Source organism: Sinocyclocheilus rhinocerous, unplaced genomic scaffold (assembly GCF_001515625.1).
Source record: "Sinocyclocheilus rhinocerous isolate Xijiao unplaced genomic scaffold, SAMN03320098_v1.1 scaffold203, whole genome shotgun sequence".
Lineage (NCBI taxonomy): Eukaryota > Metazoa > Chordata > Actinopteri > Cypriniformes > Cyprinidae > Sinocyclocheilus > Sinocyclocheilus rhinocerous.
The window spans coordinates 1,137,482-1,158,732 of NW_015644353.1; the positions used below are offsets into that span (position 1 = coordinate 1,137,482).

General features: G+C 37.6%; 2 protein-coding genes across 2 annotated transcripts in view; one reads left to right on the forward strand and one right to left on the reverse strand.

The window, feature by feature from the left end:
• The first annotated feature begins 9,861 nt into the window (after positions 1-9,861).
• Positions 9,862-12,098, forward strand: LOC107758189 (vesicular inhibitory amino acid transporter-like). Its single transcript, XM_016575863.1, has 2 exons — positions 9,862-10,794; positions 11,900-12,098. The coding sequence occupies exons 1-2, from the start codon at positions 10,390-10,392 to the stop codon at positions 12,035-12,037; spliced, it is 543 nt and encodes a 180-aa protein (XP_016431349.1). The 5' UTR covers positions 9,862-10,389; the 3' UTR covers positions 12,038-12,098.
• A 3,102-nt stretch (positions 12,099-15,200) lies between these two features.
• The window catches only part of LOC107758183 (aurora kinase C-like), a 10,369-nt gene continuing 4,318 nt past the window's right edge, over positions 15,201-21,251 (reverse strand). The window contains exons 5-9 of the mRNA XM_016575858.1: positions 20,374-20,565; positions 18,611-18,749; positions 18,361-18,509; positions 16,523-16,587; positions 15,201-15,675 (exon numbers count right to left, since the gene is read on the reverse strand). Coding sequence (XP_016431344.1) covers positions 15,437-15,675; positions 16,523-16,587; positions 18,361-18,509; positions 18,611-18,749; positions 20,374-20,565 — 784 coding nt within the window. The 3' untranslated portion in view covers positions 15,201-15,436. The remainder of the gene's footprint in view (positions 15,676-16,522; positions 16,588-18,360; positions 18,510-18,610; positions 18,750-20,373; positions 20,566-21,251) is intronic.

A 21,251-nucleotide genomic window follows, 5' to 3' on the forward strand; every position in this document is an offset into this window, starting at 1 on the left:
AGTTTGTACAGTATAAAAACCATTACGCCTATGGAGAGTCCCCGTAAACGTGTGTGTGTGTGTGTGTGTGTGTGTGTGTGTGTGTAAAATAGTATATTAGTCTGGCGAGTAAACAAAAACATTTACTAACCAATGGCGATTATATTGCCAAGGTGTGCATAGAGGGTTGTATGACAATCGATTTTTCTCACAAGAAATGGTAAAATGCTCACGAAGTGACTTTCAGAGCAGTTCTAGAGATTATGTACTCATATATTGAGGCGGCAGAGGCTGAAAACACCACAAGCGTCGCGCACGCTTCAGTATGTGAAAACGAAACCACGCGACAGAACATGCAGGGGTCATATTTAAATAGTCCTTTTGCGGTTTAATATTCACAGACACTAGTCCATATCGTGTTTTGATTTAAGTATACTGACATACTTTTGATTTATTCATCCAATATTTGGCAAATTCCGTGACATTCCGCATTATACAGTAAATTCCATTTTTATGACTGGATTCTGCGATTCCATCTGCGTTTTCCCCATCGCAGAAATCATAGGGCCCTAAAGACCCAATGCCACATAAAATCCAAGCTAAATTATACTTGCTCTAACCCAACTCAGCCCCTAATATCAAAGCATACAGCTGTATTTGCTGTGTAAATGCATTTATGCCACCTCTGAGCTTCATTAAACAGTGCATAAAAATGCCACTTCAGAAGTGCTTCTGTGCAATGTAAATGAACTGAAATGAATGTGTTTTGCAACTTTCTGACATTGTAAGGACATTTTCACACATTTCTGATAGGGCTATTAAACAGCACAAGATGCACCATCCAAAACGTTCCTGTGGTCCAGATCCATACTGGTCTGAAGTGTTTCGTTCACACATGGGTGCAATGTGTCTTTGAGTCAATAGGGGAAAAAAAGCTCACAGCGACTGCCGCCTCGGGGCTCGGCTCTGATCAAACACATGTGGGGGTGCGTTTACTGATGCCCTCGGGTCTGACCCACATCGCCTTTGACCCCTCTCTGAGTCCAGCACCAGTCAGTTAAAGAAGAAGACCCCTGAGAAAACCATGAATCGACTCATGTTCCTCTAACATTATGACATGGATTCTGTTCATGTTCAACTGTAAGACTAGGTTGATATGACTTTCATTAACACTCATTGTTTGAATTCAAAGGTTTTACTGGAATTATAGTATAGTGATATGAAAAAGAAAATTGGGACTTCTAATAGCCATGCACATTATATAGCCAATGACAAAGAGATTGTATTTTAATTATCTTTTGCACGATGGACAAATCTATTTAAAAAAAAGCATTTTATCCATCCAGGCATAAACTGACATCAATATGTTCTCTAAAAGTATGTCTGCCCTGCTAAAAAATCCAGCATTGCTGGTCACCAGCATAAGGTAGGTTGAGATTATGATATTGATTATTATATTATCGATTATGCTGGGACCAGCTTGGGATGCTGGTGTGCTGGTGGACCCACACTTGTTGTCTTTTGGGTGCTGGTATGATCCCACCAAGACCACAACAAAACTTGTGTATCTGTTCCATATCATGTTTCTTAGTGTGCTTTTGTAGTTAAAGACCAAGACAATTTTCCAAATTAATTTTAATAAGTTATTTAATAAAGAAAAACACATGTTGCTGGTGACATGTTTGCAGAAAGCTCTCGGATTTCATCAAAAACATCTTAATTTGTGTTCTGAAGATGAATGGAGGTCTCGCGGGTTTGGGACGACATGAGGGTGAGTAATTAATGACAGAATTTTCATTTTTGGGTGAACTAACCCTTTAAGCTTCTATTAGGCATTTTTTTATTTTCATATCTCTAAATGTTTGTTATGCAATGTACACAAGCTCTTTTTAACTGATTTGTGTACATATCTTATAAAAAAGGAGACAATTCCTTTAATTCTTTGAAATGCTTTACCAGTTTACCCCTGACATTGATTAATAATGTAATCATAACTAAAGCAATTAAAATTTTACTTTCAGTAGAGGGAGCAAAATAAATTACAAAGATATAATATAATTCAATAAATCATATGTTTAAACCTTATATTGTTTTTCCTTTGCATTATTAATGTGTTAAATAGAGAAATATGCAAGCAAAAACAGTTTGTCCCCAAAACACTGCTTGCATACAGACAGCTGGTCTACTGATACTAAACCCTGCAAGACCATGCTGGTGAACCAGCATCACCAGCTCCATTTTGCTTGAGAACAGAATGAATATGCTGGTCCACCAGCTAGACCAGCACTATACTAGCATAAACCAGCCTAGACCAGCACTAACCAGCATAAACCACCCTGGACCAGCACTATACCAACATAAACCAGCCTGGACCAGCATAAACCACCCTGGACCAGCTAGCATAAACCAGCCTGAACCTGCACTATACCAGCATAAACAAGCCTAGACCAGCACTAACCAGCATAAACCCCCCTGGACCAACACTTTACCACCATAAACCAGCCTGGACCAGCACTGACCAGCATAAACCACCCTGGACCAGCACTATACCAGCATAAACCAGCCTAGACCAGCACTGACCAGCTTAAACCACCCTGGACCAACACTATACCAGCATAAACCAGCCTGGACCAGCACTATACCAACATAAACCAGCCTGGACCAGCATAAACCACCCTGGACCAGCACTAACCAGCATAAACCAGCCTGGACCAGCACTATACCAGCATAAACCAGCCTGGACCAGCACTATACCAGCACTAACTAGCATAAACCAGCCTGGACTAGCACTATACCAGCATAAACCAGCCTGGGCCAGCACTAACCAGCATAAACCAGCCTGTACCAGCACTATACCAGCATAAACCAGCCTGGACCAGCACTAACCAGCATAAACCAGCCTGGACCATGCTTGGAATCCATGCTGGTTTATGCTGGATTTTTCAGCAGCACTATACCAGCACTAACTAGCATAAACCAGCCTGGACTAGCACTATACCAGCATAAACCAGCCTGGGCCAGCACTAACCAGCATAAACCAGCCTGTACCAGCACTATACCAGCATAAACCAGCCTGGACCAGCACTAACCAGCATAAACCAGCCTGGACCATGCTTGGAATCCATGCTGGTTTATGCTGGATTTTTCAGCAGGGTATAGGGAGCAAAATGAGTTGTATTAGCAGCAATTCAAAGTTTGAAAATACAACTGTGTGAATAAAAAAAAAATTTATTTAAGTGAAAACCCTTAAACCCTTTGATGCAGAAATTATTCAACAACAAAGACATTTTATGGCTTTTATGGTGTGAGTTACACATCTTCCAACTGCAATAAAATATAAAGGTGGTTTTAAATACAGTTTAATTCAGTGCAAATATCTGAGAACTCTGAACTGAAGATACATTTACTGAAGCAACATGACTTAAGATTTTTGCTTTCTGAAAAATGTATCAAACTGAAGTGAGTTTATGATCAAAACAAGAACAAATATCTGCCAATGGGCTTGGAAGAATTAACTTAAATCAAAGGGAAAATAAGTTTGCATTCCCCATTGACTAACATTTGTTAGTATTTTAAATTCACTTAAAAAAATTTTTTCAGTTTCTCAAAAAATAATGTGTTATGTCTTCATTTTGCATTTCAAGTAACTGTATCTTGATTTAAGGATGTTTAGATATTTGTATTGGAAAACAAGTCAAACATAATAAAGAAGATATTCATTTTTAGCAGTGCATGCAACATTAAATGTCAGACATTCTGCTCAGAATTAAGACTTTTTAAGACTCGCAAAACCCTGTATTTAAAACCATCTTTATATTTTATTGCGGTTGGAAGATGTGTAACTCACACCATAAAAACCTACTTTTAGCCTACTATTTTAAGTAAAAATAATTAACATTAAAAATTTTTGTCTTTGAGAAAGGGTTTGAAAAAGGGTTTTCGCTTAAATAAATGTTTAAAAAAAAAAATTTATTCACACAGAAGGTCTGCAGAAAGCATGCCTTTTATTTCTGTATAGATCAATAGCGGTGATGTTGAATCATGAGTTGAGACTGTATTAATGAACACAGACTCTATTCAAGTGCTCGAGGGTTTCCCGTGTGTCTGCCCGCTTCTGTAAACTGACAATCAACAGAGCTCTTTTTACTCCTGCTCGGTCCAATTAAAATCAAAGAAAGCGCATCCGATGACGTCACGACGCACCGCCGAGCTCTGAATATTCATGAGGCTCTCAGCGATCCCTGCTCATATCTGTCATATTTCGTGAGATTTTATTAATGCGAACGTTTCATAGTTGGGAGCGTCGCAGCTCAGTAGTTATGGAAGAAAACACATTTACATCTCATTTGAATGAGCGGACTGTTATTAAAAGCAGGTGGTCTGCATCTCAATGAGTGCTCGCATTTGTGTTGTAATGACTGTAATTATTGCTGTTTCAATAGCACCTTCCCTCACGGACAGTTTGGGTTTTAGTCCAAAAAAATATGATAAAACCTGTTTAAATAGTCGATTCGATTTCATTTCCATTTGCTAAGATGAAGTCAACAGCTTCAGAACCGCTGTAGCATTGATTTGTACAGGTGTGTTGTTTTGTTTAACAGGACAAAACTGTCCCAAGTGGAAAACAGAGTTGTTTCTCTTCATTTATTCATGAACCCAGAGACTGAAGCGTTCAATGCACGCGCTCTTTATTCTGTCACTCACGTGCCATTTTATTCTTTTGCTCTTATGAATTACATTTCCTTTATATTTACAGTTATGCATTTGACAGATGCTTTTAATCAGTACTTTTATACATGCATTCCCCGGGAATGGAACCCATGACATTAGCGTTATAAAGCCATGATCTGCTGTCTAAACTAAAACTCCTATTTTTATGCACAAAACCTTATCGGAATATAATCTAGTTCAATATATATTGAAATCATTGTATTTACCATTTACCATGAACACATGCACACACACACACACACACACAGTCTATGTATCAGTCTATAATGGATGATAGCCGTGGCTGTAAGAAGCATATAATGGAAACAGATTGCTGTGTTGATTGTGTAGGCCTCAGGCTCTCCATCCCAGAGGAGCACTGCCGTTTACAGTGTGTTCAAAGGAGAGGGCTAAAAGGCAATTACAATGTTAATGTGTCCTGGCGGGGGGGAACAAGGAGAGAAAATCCACAAGGTGATGGAGTGAGTCAGGACCGCTAGAAATAGCACCGCCTGGACCGCCAGAGGAAAACACAACGGCAGCAATCAACAAGGAAAGACACGCGTATGAATATATGCAGGTCACTTGAGAAAAGATAGGATACTCTTGTATCTGACATGTAAAGAGAGAGAGACATTGAAGTGTGTGTGTGTGTGTGTGTGTGTGTGTGTGTGTGTGTGTGTGAGTGTGTGTGTGTGTGTGTGTGTGTGTGTGAGAGAGAGAGAGACAGAGCTGTGTTCATTCTCTGCTCCAGCAGGGTTAATATAACCCACATCTCTCCCGGGATCTCATAATAGGCCATTAAACAGGCGCATTAGGATAAATGAAAAGGCTTTTAAGTGGTTACCAAAAGACCACCTGGATTTCAGTCTCATATGTGTGTGTTTATGGCTAAAAGGGATGAATTTATTAGAGTTATGGGATGTGATTTTTCTGTTTTTGTTCTTATGCTCTCTACACGTCTCTGCCTCATTGAATTAATACGATCATTTGCAGGTTTATTTCAGATTGTTAGATGGCAAAATATCCCATATATACTGTATATATATATATATAAACGCTATTTTTTACATCATGCATTTTGACCGATATATATTTATTTAGACAGATAGATAAACAGATAACAAATAATGAATTGAACTAAATGTTTTTTTTAATTAATAAACAAATGAAAAAACATTTTCCAATAATTTGTTCTGAGTTATTATCTAATACTCTCAATAATATTCACAAAAACATTATTTATATCATTCATGGAACGTTTTATTTCTGAAATGTTTTAGTGATCTTCATCCAACATTTTTTAAATGTTACAAATTGTTTCAGAATGTTCAGAGAACATTCAAAAGTAACGTTTCCATATTTGGAAAATTATCAAACGAAATGTTCCCTTAACGTTTGCATTAAAAAAAATTTAAACTGGATGTTTCGAACATTCAGAAATAACCTACTGTTAGCAAAACATTCTTAGAACATAATTTTGCTAGCTGGGGTATTATAATTAGCTTTATTTAAAAGCAATCAGAGTCTAAAATATGTTTAGGTAAGCCTGTGTGGATGAACTATAGCAATTTTTTGTTCTAAATGTTAATTTGCAAATCTAATATAAACAAAAAATATAAGCAAATCAGGGGCCGTCACAGACGTGACAATAGCATATGAACCACTGCTGACAGTGCTGCTCTACTAGTGACTCCACTTATAAAAGCAGCACATATCTGTTCTGATAGCGGCTAATCAGCACAATAATGTACTTGGCATTGTGATGCTAATAGTAATGGATTCGGAGAGGGGCCAATGCACGCGATTGGCTAATTTCGCTGCGCCACGGCCCCCAGAGACACACGTGTCTTTTCAGTTTGGCTCTCTAATTGAAGTGTGTTATGTGTTATTTTCTGCCTCGCTGAGCCGCAGAAGAGGCTGCCAGTGGATCGGCTGACGGTTTCATACCGTGTCTGAAGCATAAAGATAAAATAGCTTTTGCTCTCATTTGAAATGCAATGCAAAGCATATACTCACTCTTTATTGGCATCACGAAGAACCTTTAACATCCTTTAACATAATGGAACCTTTCCACTGGACTTAAGGTTATTTATAGTGGAAGAGGTTCTTAAGATTTTTAAAATGAAAGGAAAAAATGGTTCTTTTAAGAATTGTTCACTGTAAGGTTCTTTGAGGAACCAAAGATGATTCTTCTATGCACTCTTAAAAATAAAGGTTCCAAAAGAGTTTTTTTTTTGCAGTGATGCCACAGAAGAACCAGTTTTGGTTCCTCAAAGAACCTTTCAGTGATCAGTTCTTAAAAAGAACATTTTTTCCTTTCATTTTAAAAATCTAAAGACCCTTTTCCACTATAAAGAAGATTTTGAGCAATGGAAAGTTTCCATGGATGTTAAAGGTTCTTCATGGAACCATCAATGCCAATAAAGAACCTTTCACAGCAAAACGCCCTTTTGGAACATTTATTTTTAAGAGTGCTGGTTCTTTAAAATGCAGTGAAGAAAAAAAACATACACTTATTAAAATGAAAGGTTCATTGATGGTTCCATGAAGAACCTTTAGGATCCATGGAATCTTCCATTGCACAAAAGTAGAAAGGTAGAAAAGGTTCCATATATAATCTTAAAGAACTAAAAAGTTATTTCAGGGAACCAAATATGTTGTTTAGTACTGTGGGCAACACTATAATGCAGAATGTGTGTTTTGGATCCAAATGCAGCCCTTTAAGTACAAATTCTTAAACCTTTTGGAAAGTCATCAGATCTACACTTTTTCATTTGACATGAGCTCGCAGATGTGAGTTTGTCTGCAGTGAACGATAAGCCTCATTACTCTGCGTCCCATAGTCTTCAGTGCGAAGCTAATTAATGATCTGTCTCTATATAGCAGCAGAAGAAGAGGGAATCGCTCCGCTACACTAGCTCAGCTCAGTGAAGTGTGTAATGAGAAAAAGGACAGAGCCGAATGAAGCAGCCACAGGGACAAAGGACCGGACTGATCATTTGTCTGGCCAAATCCTTTTGTTTCAGACTCCAGGATGCACCGTGATAACACAAAAAGACAGACAGAATCATGACACTGCTGTTCTTCAACAATAGCTTGCTTGAGATCACCTTGCGGAGCGAGATAGCATTGAATCATTGACAAAGACAGCAGTGCGACACACCTGACTGATCCTGGATCAGTGTCCCGGGGGACAGATTGAGGATTATGTGCGGAGAGACTCCTGGGAGAATCACCCTGACCTCTTATTGCCCCCTATGATTTTTCTGAAGGGTAATAAACTGCATGAGAAGCGGAGAGGACATGCCATCACATTCACTATGCCAAAATACACATGAAATGAGTTCCTGAGAATCACATGATTTTACCAGTGAAAACACACATAACTGAGCCACGGTGACAGCAAGAGCAGAACAGAATGGGAATGATTGCAAACATGGCGCCAGATAATAGTGGCTGTAGAGGTGAGGAAAATCAATCTGATGCTTTTTCACACCGGAGAACAGTGACTTAACAGATCCTGAGCGGCTTTACAACACACGGGCTCCTTGCAAAGAATGTCGATACAACGTAATTAATCAGATTAGTAAATCTAGCCTTAATAAATCTAGTAGCTACATCTCTAGCCTTGGATTTCTTCATAATGCTAAAAAAAGCCAAAAAGAGATGTCCGGTTGCATGTGAATGAAGGTATATATTTCATATTTACATTTCAAAATATAAATTTGACCAGGATAAGTCATCACCATATTGCTTACAAAGTCGGCTGCTATTATAATTCTAATCGGCACTCTTACTGTTACTATTTCTCCCCGTAATTTATTTTTATATTTTTTATATATGAAGAGTGCAAAAGCCTCTAAGTGCCATCTGAAATTTTCTTCTAAAATGAGCATTTTTGTCAGGCTCCTCTATTTGTTATTTCACTTCATTGCCATTAAAATTAAATTATTGAACCTACTGTACACATGACAGCCTGAGAAAAATGCTCATTCGTGACTCTGGAGCACAAAAGCAGTGTTAAGTCGCTGGGGTATATTTGTAGCAATAGCCAACAATACATTGTACAGGTCAAAATTATCCATTTTTCTTTTATGCCAAAAATCATTACACGTTTAATAATATTCTATAAAATCGATTTGCAGCATTTATTTATTTCAACTGAAATATTATTTTTGTAGAAAATATAATAACGTTTTGATTATTCGTTTACATTTTAGCATGGCAGGACATGACATCTAATATATAGCCTATGTAATCAGACCAAAATTTTTTTTTTTTTTTTTTAAAGTCCTTGGTTTAATTATTTAACGCACGAGTATCATTGTCTTGATACTGATTTAGAATTAATTTCTTTCAAGAATGAAAACACGAAACGTTAATACTGCGCATATTTTAAAGAACCGAGGATTTTATGGTATTTCACAGTATTTTATAATGAATAATTCGATCCAAACGAACACGACTGTAATGTGCTCATAGGCCTAAATGATTTTATAAAGCGTCGCTTGTTTGTAGGAATCAGAACTGCACTTTCATAAAGTACACATGAATATGATGAATACATGCGAGAGCAGATGAATGAAAATTCCATCAGAGAAAAAAGATACTTTCTTCTATCGCTTAATAACTTTTCAAAATCATCTTCATTCACTTTAAAAAGAGCCCGAGAACATGATGCAGATTAACAGCCCAATGCGCAATATTTCTGCACCGTGACAAATAATCCATGAGAAACATCCTTGCTATTTTTTTTTACAAATTGAAACGCAAAATTTAAGATAACTCAATAGCTATAAAGTCGACCAAAAATCTAAATCAGTGAAATCTAATTCAAATCAGCGACGTATTTCTTCCCTTGTCGAATGAAGGAAGGTTTTAAATCCGTTTAAAAGAGTATTCCAAAACCAGCTCGAGGGTGGCACGGTTCCTTTCGTTGAAAATGAGTTCTAAACCTTCATCTGAAGCAATAAAAAACTGTAGATTTCAAGATGCGACAGGAAAACACAACAAGAATACTTCAAAAACACTTTTAGTGACCTAGTACGATGCGTGGAGACGGTTTATATACACGTAAAGTTATGCAACACTATGAGACCCCGGATGCCATTGGGTGTTGTGACCGAGTATATTGGGCATCATGAGAGTGGAGAGGAGGATGGGGTCCTGCAAGCACCTCCCCTAGAAATGCAGCAAATCTTTACACCGTTTTTTGTCGGTGCGGAGTAGCGCGCGCACTGGGAACCGGAGACGCGCGAGACTCTTAGCATTGGCAGGCTGACGGTGACACGTGCCTCTCTCTCAACACCCCCGAGCTCCCGTGTACCGCATTGGCATCAGCGACGGCCACCGAAACGCAGGAGTCGACGCTGTGCCACGGATACAGAGAACGGAAAAGCCGCGCAAAACCGCGAGCGCTCTCCTTTACGCACCGGACATTAAACGCACTCAGCGCGCATCAGAGTCCGGCCAGCGAACAGCATGCAGGTGCCAGGCATCATCTACGTCTAAAAGTGACATGAACCACGGAATTAGCAAAAACACCAGGCAGAACTGGAGATAACGAACACGCGTCACCACGATCTTCTCGCTCCGTTGACGCGCAGACAAAGAACTCCGGTCGCACTCTAAATTCGATATAGCTAGAAAAACATTTGAAGGGGAATTTTCACACCAGTCGCGTTTAGGAGAGCAATCATGGCTACGGTAATTAGAAGCAAGATCTCTAACAAGCTGTCCAACGCGGCCACCACGGTCACCAATAAGTCGCAGGCGAAGGTGAGCGGGATGTTCGCCAAACTGGGCTTCCAGGCCGCCACCGATGAAGAGGCTTTGGGCTTCGCCGCCTGCGATGATCTGGACTATGACCACAGGCAGGGGCTTCAAATGGACATCCTTAAAAACGAGGGAATGGGTGGAGAGGGCGGCGGGGACACGGGGGGCGAGGGGACCGTCGAAGGGGACAGCCATTACCAGAGGGATGGAACGGGTCCGCCGCCCGCAGCGTCCAAAGACGGCGGATTTTGCTCCGATTTAGGCGGCTCGGACAAGCCAAGAATCACTGCTTGGGAGGCAGGATGGAACGTGACCAATGCGATCCAGGTGAGGAGGCATTACGCGTCACGGCGATGCATATAAAAACAATAACATTCTAAAGTTTCTAGTATTGATCAATATGGAAATGTTATGTGAAAACTGTTTGCAATACATATATTAAAAGGGTTAGTCCTCTGTGAGGCAAAACGTTTCTTTAATGGCGTAGATTTTTCTTGTGCTGATGTCGTGTCACGGGGGAACCGACTGATATTAAGGGACCTTCATCAGCGAGTTGAGCTTTATAAAACAGCATTCAAGCAGTCCATTCAATGTGCATTTCTATTCTGGCGTTTTGTGGGGTTTGCATGAGCAATTCCGTCTTTTTTCGACGTGCGTAAAACCGGAGAGCATAATGTGCCTTTTACATGTTACGATTAAAAATATCCGTTCCGAAATGTATGCACTCTACAAAACGATGGTTAAAAAAATAACTTAAAAATGTGTTTTGGATAATGCCAAAAAATGCATATTCAAACGATAAACCCCCACGCATTTAATCGTGCGCAGTTCAAGCTCTTAATATCAAAAGTGACGTCCATGACGTGACTCCCTGCTTATTTGATTCATCCCGATGACGACACATTGAGGTGAGCGTGACTTTGCTCACAGCAAATGGAATGTCCGTGACTGAATTCAGCTGCATTTCTAATGCTCCATCACAACACCTGCGGCGAATGTAGAAGCTGATGATGGCGCATTCCCTCTGGAGAACTTCCTAAGTCCATAAAAGGACAAAAACGTGACACCAAGACCAAAATGCACTCTTAAAAATAAAGGTGCTTGACGATGCCATAGAAGAACCTTTTATGTCTAAATGGTTCCATAAAGAACCTTTAACATCTGAAGAACCTCTTCTTTGTTGGCGAAAGGAGGTTCTTCAGATAATAAAGAGATGGCTCTTTGTGGAACCAAAAATGGTTCTTCTATGGCATCACTGTGAAGAACCATTTAAGCACCTTTGTTTTTAAGAGTGAGGGTATAACTGCACTTTGCATGGAAATAAAATGGAATAGAACAGAATGCATGGGGCATTGCATAGTGAATTACAGTGTGAGCATAAAAACCAAGCAGCGTTCTGTTGTATAAAGCCATGCTCTGCTTATCTCCACAGGGCATGTTTGTTCTCGGGTTACCCTACGCCATTCTCCACGGAGGATATCTCGGAGTACAAATACAACCTGTCCGATTAGTCTGGAAAATGATGAGCGGTGGTAGTTCGGTGATAAGTGTTACGCATCCCACATATTGATAACCAAACCGATAAGTTTCCCACAAAAAAATACATAAATAATAAAAAGCTTTTAACCCACTCTTAAAAATTAAGGTTCCAAAAGGGTGTTTTTGCAGAAGAGCCTGTTTTTGGTTCCCCAAAGAACCTTTCAGTGAACAGTTCCTAAAAGAATCATTTTGAAGAACATTTAAAAAAATCTAAAGAACCTTTTCTGCATTTGAAAGGTTCCATGGATGTTCAAGGTTCTTCGTAGAACCATTGACGCCAATAAAGAACCTTTATTTTTAAGAGTGCAGGTTCATTCAGAATCAAATCTGACCTGAACACACAACAAATCCGCGATTCTTTACGCATCCACATGAGAAACGCCTTGGACAGCAGCGCGTTACACAAGAGCAACCCTATGTTTTTGTTGTGAAGCGAGAAAATTGTTTACAAGAGAATTTATTTCAGCTTTGATTTGGCCCGACTCCACGGGAATCATTTCATTTGAGTGCAAGACATTCAGCTGAGCAAAGCAATGCTGTGAGAGTGCAAATCTCCTGCAATACACGACTAAGAACAACAAACAACCAATTAACTACAAGGCACCTAACGCCCTGGCAATAAACACAATAGAGTACGTTTAAAATAAATGGATGGATTTTCCTTAATTCGATCTGAGGACACGTAGCCTATAGCCTAAGTCTTAATTATTATCGTTTGCATTTACTGAACCAAATCGGAGAGGGCAAGATATAAAATAATAATGAAGGCAGCATACTGGACGGTACTTCAACTATGCATTTTGATCGTATGATGTCCATGCAGTATTAGAGATATTCAGAAGAAAACGAGGGTTTTATTCACACGCTGCGTTTCAATTGCTCTCTGGCAGAAAACACACAAAGAGACTCGTATTTTTACAAGACATCGAATAACGAACAAGAAAGAGTCGCTGAAGATGAAGACAATGAAGAGGAAAACGAAAATCACTCGGAAATTATGGAAGATATTAAAACATCCCACCAAATCAAATCGCTAAATTTCGATTTTTAGCATTGCGTTGTTTATCGGATATCAAATGTGGTAATTTCAAACAATTAATCATGTTCATGTTCCCCTCGGTTGGATCGAAATCAAGGGACTTGCATAAGACATTTTTTCATTTTGTGCAATCCAATGGGTGCTGTGGAAATGTTATTAAAAAACCGTATGTGTTGTGTTATTGTGGTTTAAAAGATGGAATGTATATCACAAAATCATTATCATATATCGTGAAAATGAATATATTGAAGAATAAAGAAACGTGTGAAATTATAGCCTATTGTACAACTGTTTTTTGGTTTTGTGTGATATGGGAAAAAATGAAACACGTGCATCTTTTCCCTTCAAAACAGAATAAATCTACAAAACAATAAATCAGTTGAGTCCCACCTCTCAGAGATTTATTCCAAACGCGCATGTTATATGGGTACACATTATATTCATATTATAATAGGCTATAATAGACATATTATACAGCAAATGCATTTTCAAGATTTCGATTTTCTGATAATTCCTGAAGTTGCGGAAGAGAAAAATAAAAGCCGTATTTTTTTGATGCATTACAGTCGACTGCGCACATACTGGTTGGAAAAATAGACAGCTTCACAATGTGAAAAATAATGACCGCAGCTTTTAAATGCATTGCATGGACATTTATATGAATTATTACAGTCTTCAAATGGACCGTACGGTTAAAATAAATTGTAATGCAACTGATAAATGCAACTTGTCATTCGTGTTTCATACGGCGCAACAGAATGAAGTGCACTCGTGCAGAAAATGCGCGACAGATTTTGGCTCTCGGCTCTGATTCCGCAGGTAAACATCTGGATGGACTGTTTCTCAGTTACTGAGGCTAATATGAAAAAATAAATAAAATACAAAGATGCGCATTCGCATATGGTTGCGTGCATGCACTCGCCTGGACACAGCATAAAAGAAAAAACATCAAAACGGCTCTACAGTTAAAGTCTATATAGTAAAATAATTAATTTAAAGAAGATTCACTAAAAAAAAAAAAAAAAAAATGTAGTATAGATTTTTTTTTATCGGCACAAAATAATTCTGCATGACACTATTGCACCGTCATTGCCTACGGAGGAGGTCAGAGAAGAAATTTTAGACCGTTTCTATATTAAGCGAGTGGAGAGTTGTGGCAAATGTCGGTCGTGTTGGATTGTGGGAAATCGAGTTCAACCAGAGGAGCCATTTTCTCATTACTGGACCACGAAAAGCCTGAGAAACTGATATTGTAGCGCCATCTGGTGGCTTAATGACATACTGCCGAAACAAGACGAGAGAGTTGTACAAACACATTCAACAAAAGCACATCACAACAACAGCTGATACCGTGAGTTTTTCCACACACACAAAATGTCTGCTTGAACTAAGTTCACAAAGACAACACTTTTTAACTAAACACTGCTGACTTGACATTAAGATTCCTACTTTTATGGAAATGTACAAGAGCGCTTTCTGCATATGGACTGCAGTGATAATTTGTAAACGGTGTCTAGAATCGCCAGAGCTTAGAACAATATTTTGTTCAAAAATGTTTGCAAACGACAGAACTGTATTTACTCACCCTCATTATCGCTCGGAACCCGTATGACTGTTTTCAAGCAACACGATTGCGAGAAATGATCAAGCAGAACGTCCTGAATGCGGTTTCCACTGGACAAAGCCTAATCAAACGTTAAAAACAACCGCTATTAAATAAAGCAAATTCAAACCGTTATTCACTGAGAATCCGCGCTCAAATCTCAGGCCTGCGTTTTAAAATTTACGCGCGTCAACCGTCAGTTCGTGAGGCGCGAAGTTTGAATATGCGAAAGCGCCAATGAGATTTGATGGAAATAAACACTACAATAAAAACACCCGCTTATTTATCATTTGTTCTTAACTAGTAGTTTTGTTTTAAACCAGTTCATGTGTTAGATATAGACCTGGCCTTGCGGTAAAAGGGAGATAAAACCAATAAAGCAACACCAGGACAGAACCTACTGAGAGCAAACATTCAGACCTTGAAATCTAAGTTTTTAATATAAAGAAAAGTAATTCGACATCGTTTTATCTTAAAGGAATTTATTCCCCCACACACACACACACACACACACACACAAAAATGAAATACATTAAAATTCTATTGAGATCCTTATAAGTAATAATAAAAACATTTATTGTTTCAAGTAATGGTTAAAACTTTACAATGTGGCTTAATTACATATTTACAAATGCATGTAAATTGTAGCGTGTGAACAGCACAACACGTAAAAACAACATACAACTGAAAGTCATGCCGAAGAGAGGCAGAAAAGATCAGCAAGATGAATTACGGACACATCAGTCTGTTTTGTTCCACAAGTTGAGGTCTGAAGAATGGATTCGGTCCTAGTTGTTGGCTGCAGTCTGCGTGGTTGGTTTCTTACAGGAGTTCTCCAGCACCCACGGGTGCACCATGACACCCTGGATAGGGAGACGGTGCATGGGGTTGTGTTTCAGCAAGCGGTTTATCAGGTCTCGGCTGCCCTCGCTCACATGAGCAGGGTACGTAAACTCAACCTGGAGAGAATCAGAGAGATGGTACACGACGTAAGATGCATAATATAGACACATTGACATCAGACAGACTGAAGATTATCTACATAAAACAGAAGTTCAAAATAATTTTGCAAGGTATTTCAGTCTAAAGAGAATTGTCAGCTGATCTCAACAGCATAACATTCATATATTAAATACAGAACAAACGCGAATTATGCGTTTATGAAATTAAAATCAACAAGAGCCTCTGATCACTCAATTTCCTTTCAATGCAGCCCTGTTCATCAGCGATAAAGGATACAATAATAAGTTACATTGGTAACACTTTAAGGTTCTATTTATCACATTAGGCAACATGATTTAATAATTTTACAGCATATACTACTAACCTAGTTTAATGTTAACTTCTACATAGTAACATTGAAATTGTTAGTTTTTTTTATAATACTTAAAATTATATAGATCAATGAAGAACAGTGTATTTCTAAATTAATTCCCGCAGCTGTTAAACGTTTTACTGTCAGTTCATGAGAGTTAATGAAATTAATTTTACAGTGAAGGGTTACCACAATAATATTACATATTAGCCAAAGTGTAAAAACAACGCAACAGTCCTACATGAATTTAGAGATGTTTTGTAGTCACATAGATCTATATATAACCTAACAATTCTAACCTGAAGAGCACCCAAACCCAATAAATTTTTCATAAGGGTCAATTTTCTGAAATTGAGAGTTATGCATCATCTGAAAGCTGAATAAATAATCTTTCCATTGATGTATGGTTTGTAAGGATAGGACAATATTTGGAATCTGAGGGTGCAAAAAAATCTAAATATTGAGAAAATCATCTTTAAAGTTGTTCAAATGAAGTTCTTAGCAATGCATATTACTAATCAAAAATTAAGTTTTAATATATTTACAGTAGGAAATTTACAAAATATCTTCATGGAAATCATCTCTGGAGGAAGGTAGTCCAGCGTACCACACAGCGTCGACCTCCTGACAGACAGCAACAGACACACGATAAACACACAAACTGAGAAAAACACCCTCCTCAGGAAATCAAAAAGACCATGAGCTGCACTTAAGTGTTGTGCCGATAGACGATAGTATCGTGATAAAGATATCGCCTGTGGCTGATGCCTTTGACGACAGCAAGACTACTAATATTAATTATTATTGTTAGGCTAGTAATACTTTCTAATTAATATTAGGGCTTATTTGTTGTTCCATTATATTTCTTGTTTTTTCACGTTTTCACAGTGTTGTGCGTTATAACCAATCACACACGATTATGTTGAGCTTATGAATGCAATGGCCAATCAGAGGCGTTCAGATGAGTCATCGCTGAAGCACCAGAGTTTTGTTGTTCAGTGCGCACGGACTGAACTCCGAGTCTCGAATTCTCTCATTATAAACAAAGTGCAGATGTACACTACCAGTCAAAAGTTTGGGATCAGAACAGTTTAATGTTTTTTTACAGGAGTTTCTTCTGCTCATCAAGGCTGCATTTATTTGATCAAAAATAAAGGAAAAAATTAAATAGTGAAATTACAATTTTTCTATTTTAATATACATTAAAATCTAATTTATTTCTGTGATCAAAGCTGTATTTTCAGCATTATTGTCACATGATCCTTCAGAAATCATTCTAATACACGGATTTATTATCAGTTGTGCTGCTTCATATTTTTTTGGAACCCGAGATACTTTTTTAGAATTCTTTGATAAATAGAGTTAAAAAGCAGAGTATTTATTAAATCTTTTCTAACAATATACACTACCGTTCAAAAGTTTGGGGTCAGTAAATTTGTTCTTTCTTTTTTTGAAAGAAATTAACTTTTATTCAGCAAGGATGTGTTAAATTGATAAGAAGTGACAGCAAAGATTTATATTGTTAGAAAAGATTTAGATTTTGAATAAATGCTGTTCTTTTTAATGTTTTATTCATCAAAGAATCCTGAAAGTATCGCAGTTTCCAAAAATAATATTTGGCAGCACAATAAATAAATCAATCTAATAATAAATCAGCATATTAGAATGATTTCTGAAGGATCATGGACACTTTAACAAGTCTTACGGACCCCAAACTTTTGACCGGTTGTGTACTTGCAATATAAGAGATTTATTCATCATACAACGTAAACAGCTTCAATGATTATAACGGGAGTGTTTTTTTAGTGCGCATAAACTCGCACTAGACTGAAGTCAGTTATGATGTTCTTTGGTAATGTAAACGTTCTTTGCTTGTTTTCAGTAGCTGCTTTTTGAATAACCGAGGAAATGCAAGCCTTACGATTAGTAATTTACAATGTTTCTATTAAATTGTTAAATACAAATTCAGTCATTAAAAACTTTAGGTTGCTTTTAGACTTACACGGGAGTTGGTTCACTTTCCAGCAATGAAACCAAGTAAATAAATAATTAAATTAGCACGATAATATGTGACCTGTGCAGGCAAAATGAGTCAATAATAATTAATATTTACAATATAGCCTTTTTTTTAAATATTTGATCTGTTATTAAAAATAAGTCCTGATTTTCATCCAACATTTTATTTATTTTGTCTGTAGCTCAAAATTAGCCTGTGCACATTCCATATCATTTTACCAGCACGGGTCACATATCGTGTATCGTGATCTCACAGGCTGACGATATGAAAATTGAGCATATCGCCTAACACTATGGCACTTTAACGGTTAATGAAACAAAAGATGACATGCACAAAACCAAAGTTATGATTACACCTGCTTATGTACGCAGAAGGCTGACCTGGAGGAGGGTGTGTGGACAGACCAGCCAAAGTCTGCGATCTTCAGTTCTCCATTGGACCCCAGAAGCAGATTTTCAGGTTTGATGTCTCTGTGAATCACATTCTTGGAGTGACAGTAGCTCAGAGCGTCTGCGAGCTCCATTACATACTGCAAGCAGACCATATACACACACACATTATTATGAGACGTTATCAGTCTTCATACATTAATCATGAGCTGTGAAACCGCAGCAGACAGTGGTTTCTAACCGTGGCACTTCTCTGGTCGTCGAAGGTCCCGCAGCGCTGGAGCTCTCCATACAGCTCTCCTTTAGGAGCGAACTCCAGGATGAGATAAACGCGCGCCGTGTCGTGGAAATAACCGTAGAGACGCAGGATATTAGGATGTCTGAAAGGAGACGAGGAGACAGTGAGTTCACTTCTCAACACACATCTTAAATTCCAAATGCATGGGTTGGGATCATTTCAATTTGAGCAATTCTGATTCTTAACCATTCCCAGTTTTGATCTCAAAGTATTAGACATGAAATATTTATTCTATCATTTGTAAAACATTGTTGCAACTGAATACCATGAACAAAAATCAGCAGCCTAAAAAACTGTTACTTTTGCTTTGGTTTTTTTGTAAAAATGACTTCAAAAATTAATAATTAAGCAATAAATTAAGAACAGATATGTGACCCTGGAGCACAAAAGCAGTCTTAAGTCGCTGGGGTATATTTGTAGCAATAGACAACAATACATTGTATGGGTCAAAATTATACATTTTTCTTTTATGACAAATCATTAGGATATTAAGTAAAGATCATGTTCCATGAAGACACTTAGTAAATGTCCTACCGTAAATATATCAAAACTTAATTTTTGATTAGTAATATGCATTGCTAAGAACTTCATTTGGACAACTTTAAAGATGATTTGCTCAATATTTAGATTTTTTTGCACCCTCAGATTCCCGATTTTCAAATGGTTGCATCTCAGCCAAATATTGTCCTATCCTAACAAACCATACATCAATGGAAAGATTATTTATTCATCTTTCAGATGATGCATAAATCTCAATTTCACAAAATTGACCCTTATGACTGGTTTTGTGCTCCAGGGTCACATTTATGAATTAGCAATAGCACAACTAAATACAACCAAACAGTTCAGGTACAGAAATTTAAATATCAAATGTAAAATAACACTGCATAGTTTTCTTTTTATAAATATAATATAATATATGAATCCTTAAAGTCATGTAAATTTACTCAGTTTTATTTATTTAGTAATTATTCAGTGTTATGAATTACTCAGTTCTTTGATTAACTTTAATGACACATGACCGCAGCCTAATAAACCCGTTCCTGTTTAAGACTGAATGCACAGATCCAATATAGTGTTACAAAGGCGTTTTCTTCCTCAACTCTTTACATTCACTCAAGACAAAACTGACTCTTTATGAGGATATTGTGACAATTGTGTGTGCATTTGTCCATTCGAACCAGTTCTCGAGACTGCTCCAGGGTCACATATGAATTAGCAATAGCACAACTAAATACAACCAAACAGTTCAGGTACAGAAATTTAAATATAATCAAATGTAAAATAACACTGCATAGTTTTCTTTTTATAAATATAATATATGAATCCTTAAAGTCATGTAAATTTACTCAGTTTTATTTATTTAGTAATTATTCAGTGTTATGAATTACTCAGTTCTTTGATTAACTTTAATGACACATGACCGCAGCCTAATAAACCCGTTCCTGTTTAAGACTGAATGCACGGATCCAATATAGTGTTACAAAGGCGTTTTCTTCCTCAACTCTTTACATTCACTCAAGACAAAACTGACTCTTTATGAGGATATTGTGACAATTGTGTGTGCATTTGTCCATTCGAACCAGTTCTCGAGACACAACTCTACTCATCACCGAAGTTTGCGAATGCTCCCAGATTTTGTTTGATGAGAAACGAGTCTAATGACTCCAGAGTGATAAAAACAGGCAGATGGTGAGAACTTGTACCTGAGATGTGACTGGATCTCCACCTCCCTCCGCAGCTGGTGCTCCACTCCGGCTTTCTCCAGCTGCTTTTTGAAGAGAACTTTGAGTGCCAGGATGAACTTGGTCTGACGTTCCCTGGCCAGATAAACACTCCCAAACTTGCCTTTGCCCAGAGCTCGGCCAATGTCGAAATTCTCTAAACTCCACGCTTTCCTAGAGAACAGACACGGACTGTCATGACCGTTGACTGATTTTGAGAGCACTGCAGCATTAAACACAGGGACAGAAAATACAAGTCTTTCCAAATGATCATTAGACAGACTGTCCATGAGCCATTTGAAAAACACTCAGGAATATATCAAATATAAATAAAAATAAATAAATAAATAAAAAAAATTAAAAATTTAATTCTACAATAAAAAAAAAAAAAGCAAAATATTTTTGTATTTTCTGAGATGTTGTTTAAATATGCAACTGAGGGCATATCTAATTAAATATGCTCTTTTTAGCAAACATTTCCAGAACATTTGATAAATCCAGGTTCATAATTCTAGTTTGATTGTCGTCATATTAGAGTTAAAGGTTTTTCCAGAGTGGACTACTCCATAGATCAGAAAACAAACACACAGCGCGGGTGTTTTATATGAATGTATCTCTGAAGGGAATTGACTGTCTTCAGAAAAGTTTCGATGGCATTTTCATTTGATCTGATAAAGTGAACCATACTAGTAGTAGTAGTAGTAGTAGTAGTAGTAGTAATAATAAATAAAAATGTTGAAATTAACACCCTCTAACAAGGAACAATACTTGCACAGCTTTCATTCATCTTAATGCTACAAATGGACTCTTATTTTAAAGTGTTACCATTTCATTTCAACAGTCATGCTTAAAGATGCACA

What these genes read in the sequence shown, in the direction of transcription:
- LOC107758189 (XM_016575863.1), top strand. Translation starts at nt 10,390, where the DNA reads ATGGCTACGGTAATTAGAAGCAAGATCTCTAACAAGCTGTCCAACGCG. An exon ending in ACGTGACCAATGCGATCCAG is followed by an intron (nt 10,795 to 11,899) that starts GTGAGGAGGCAT and finishes TTATCTCCACAG; the next exon opens with GGCATGTTTGTTCTCGGGTT.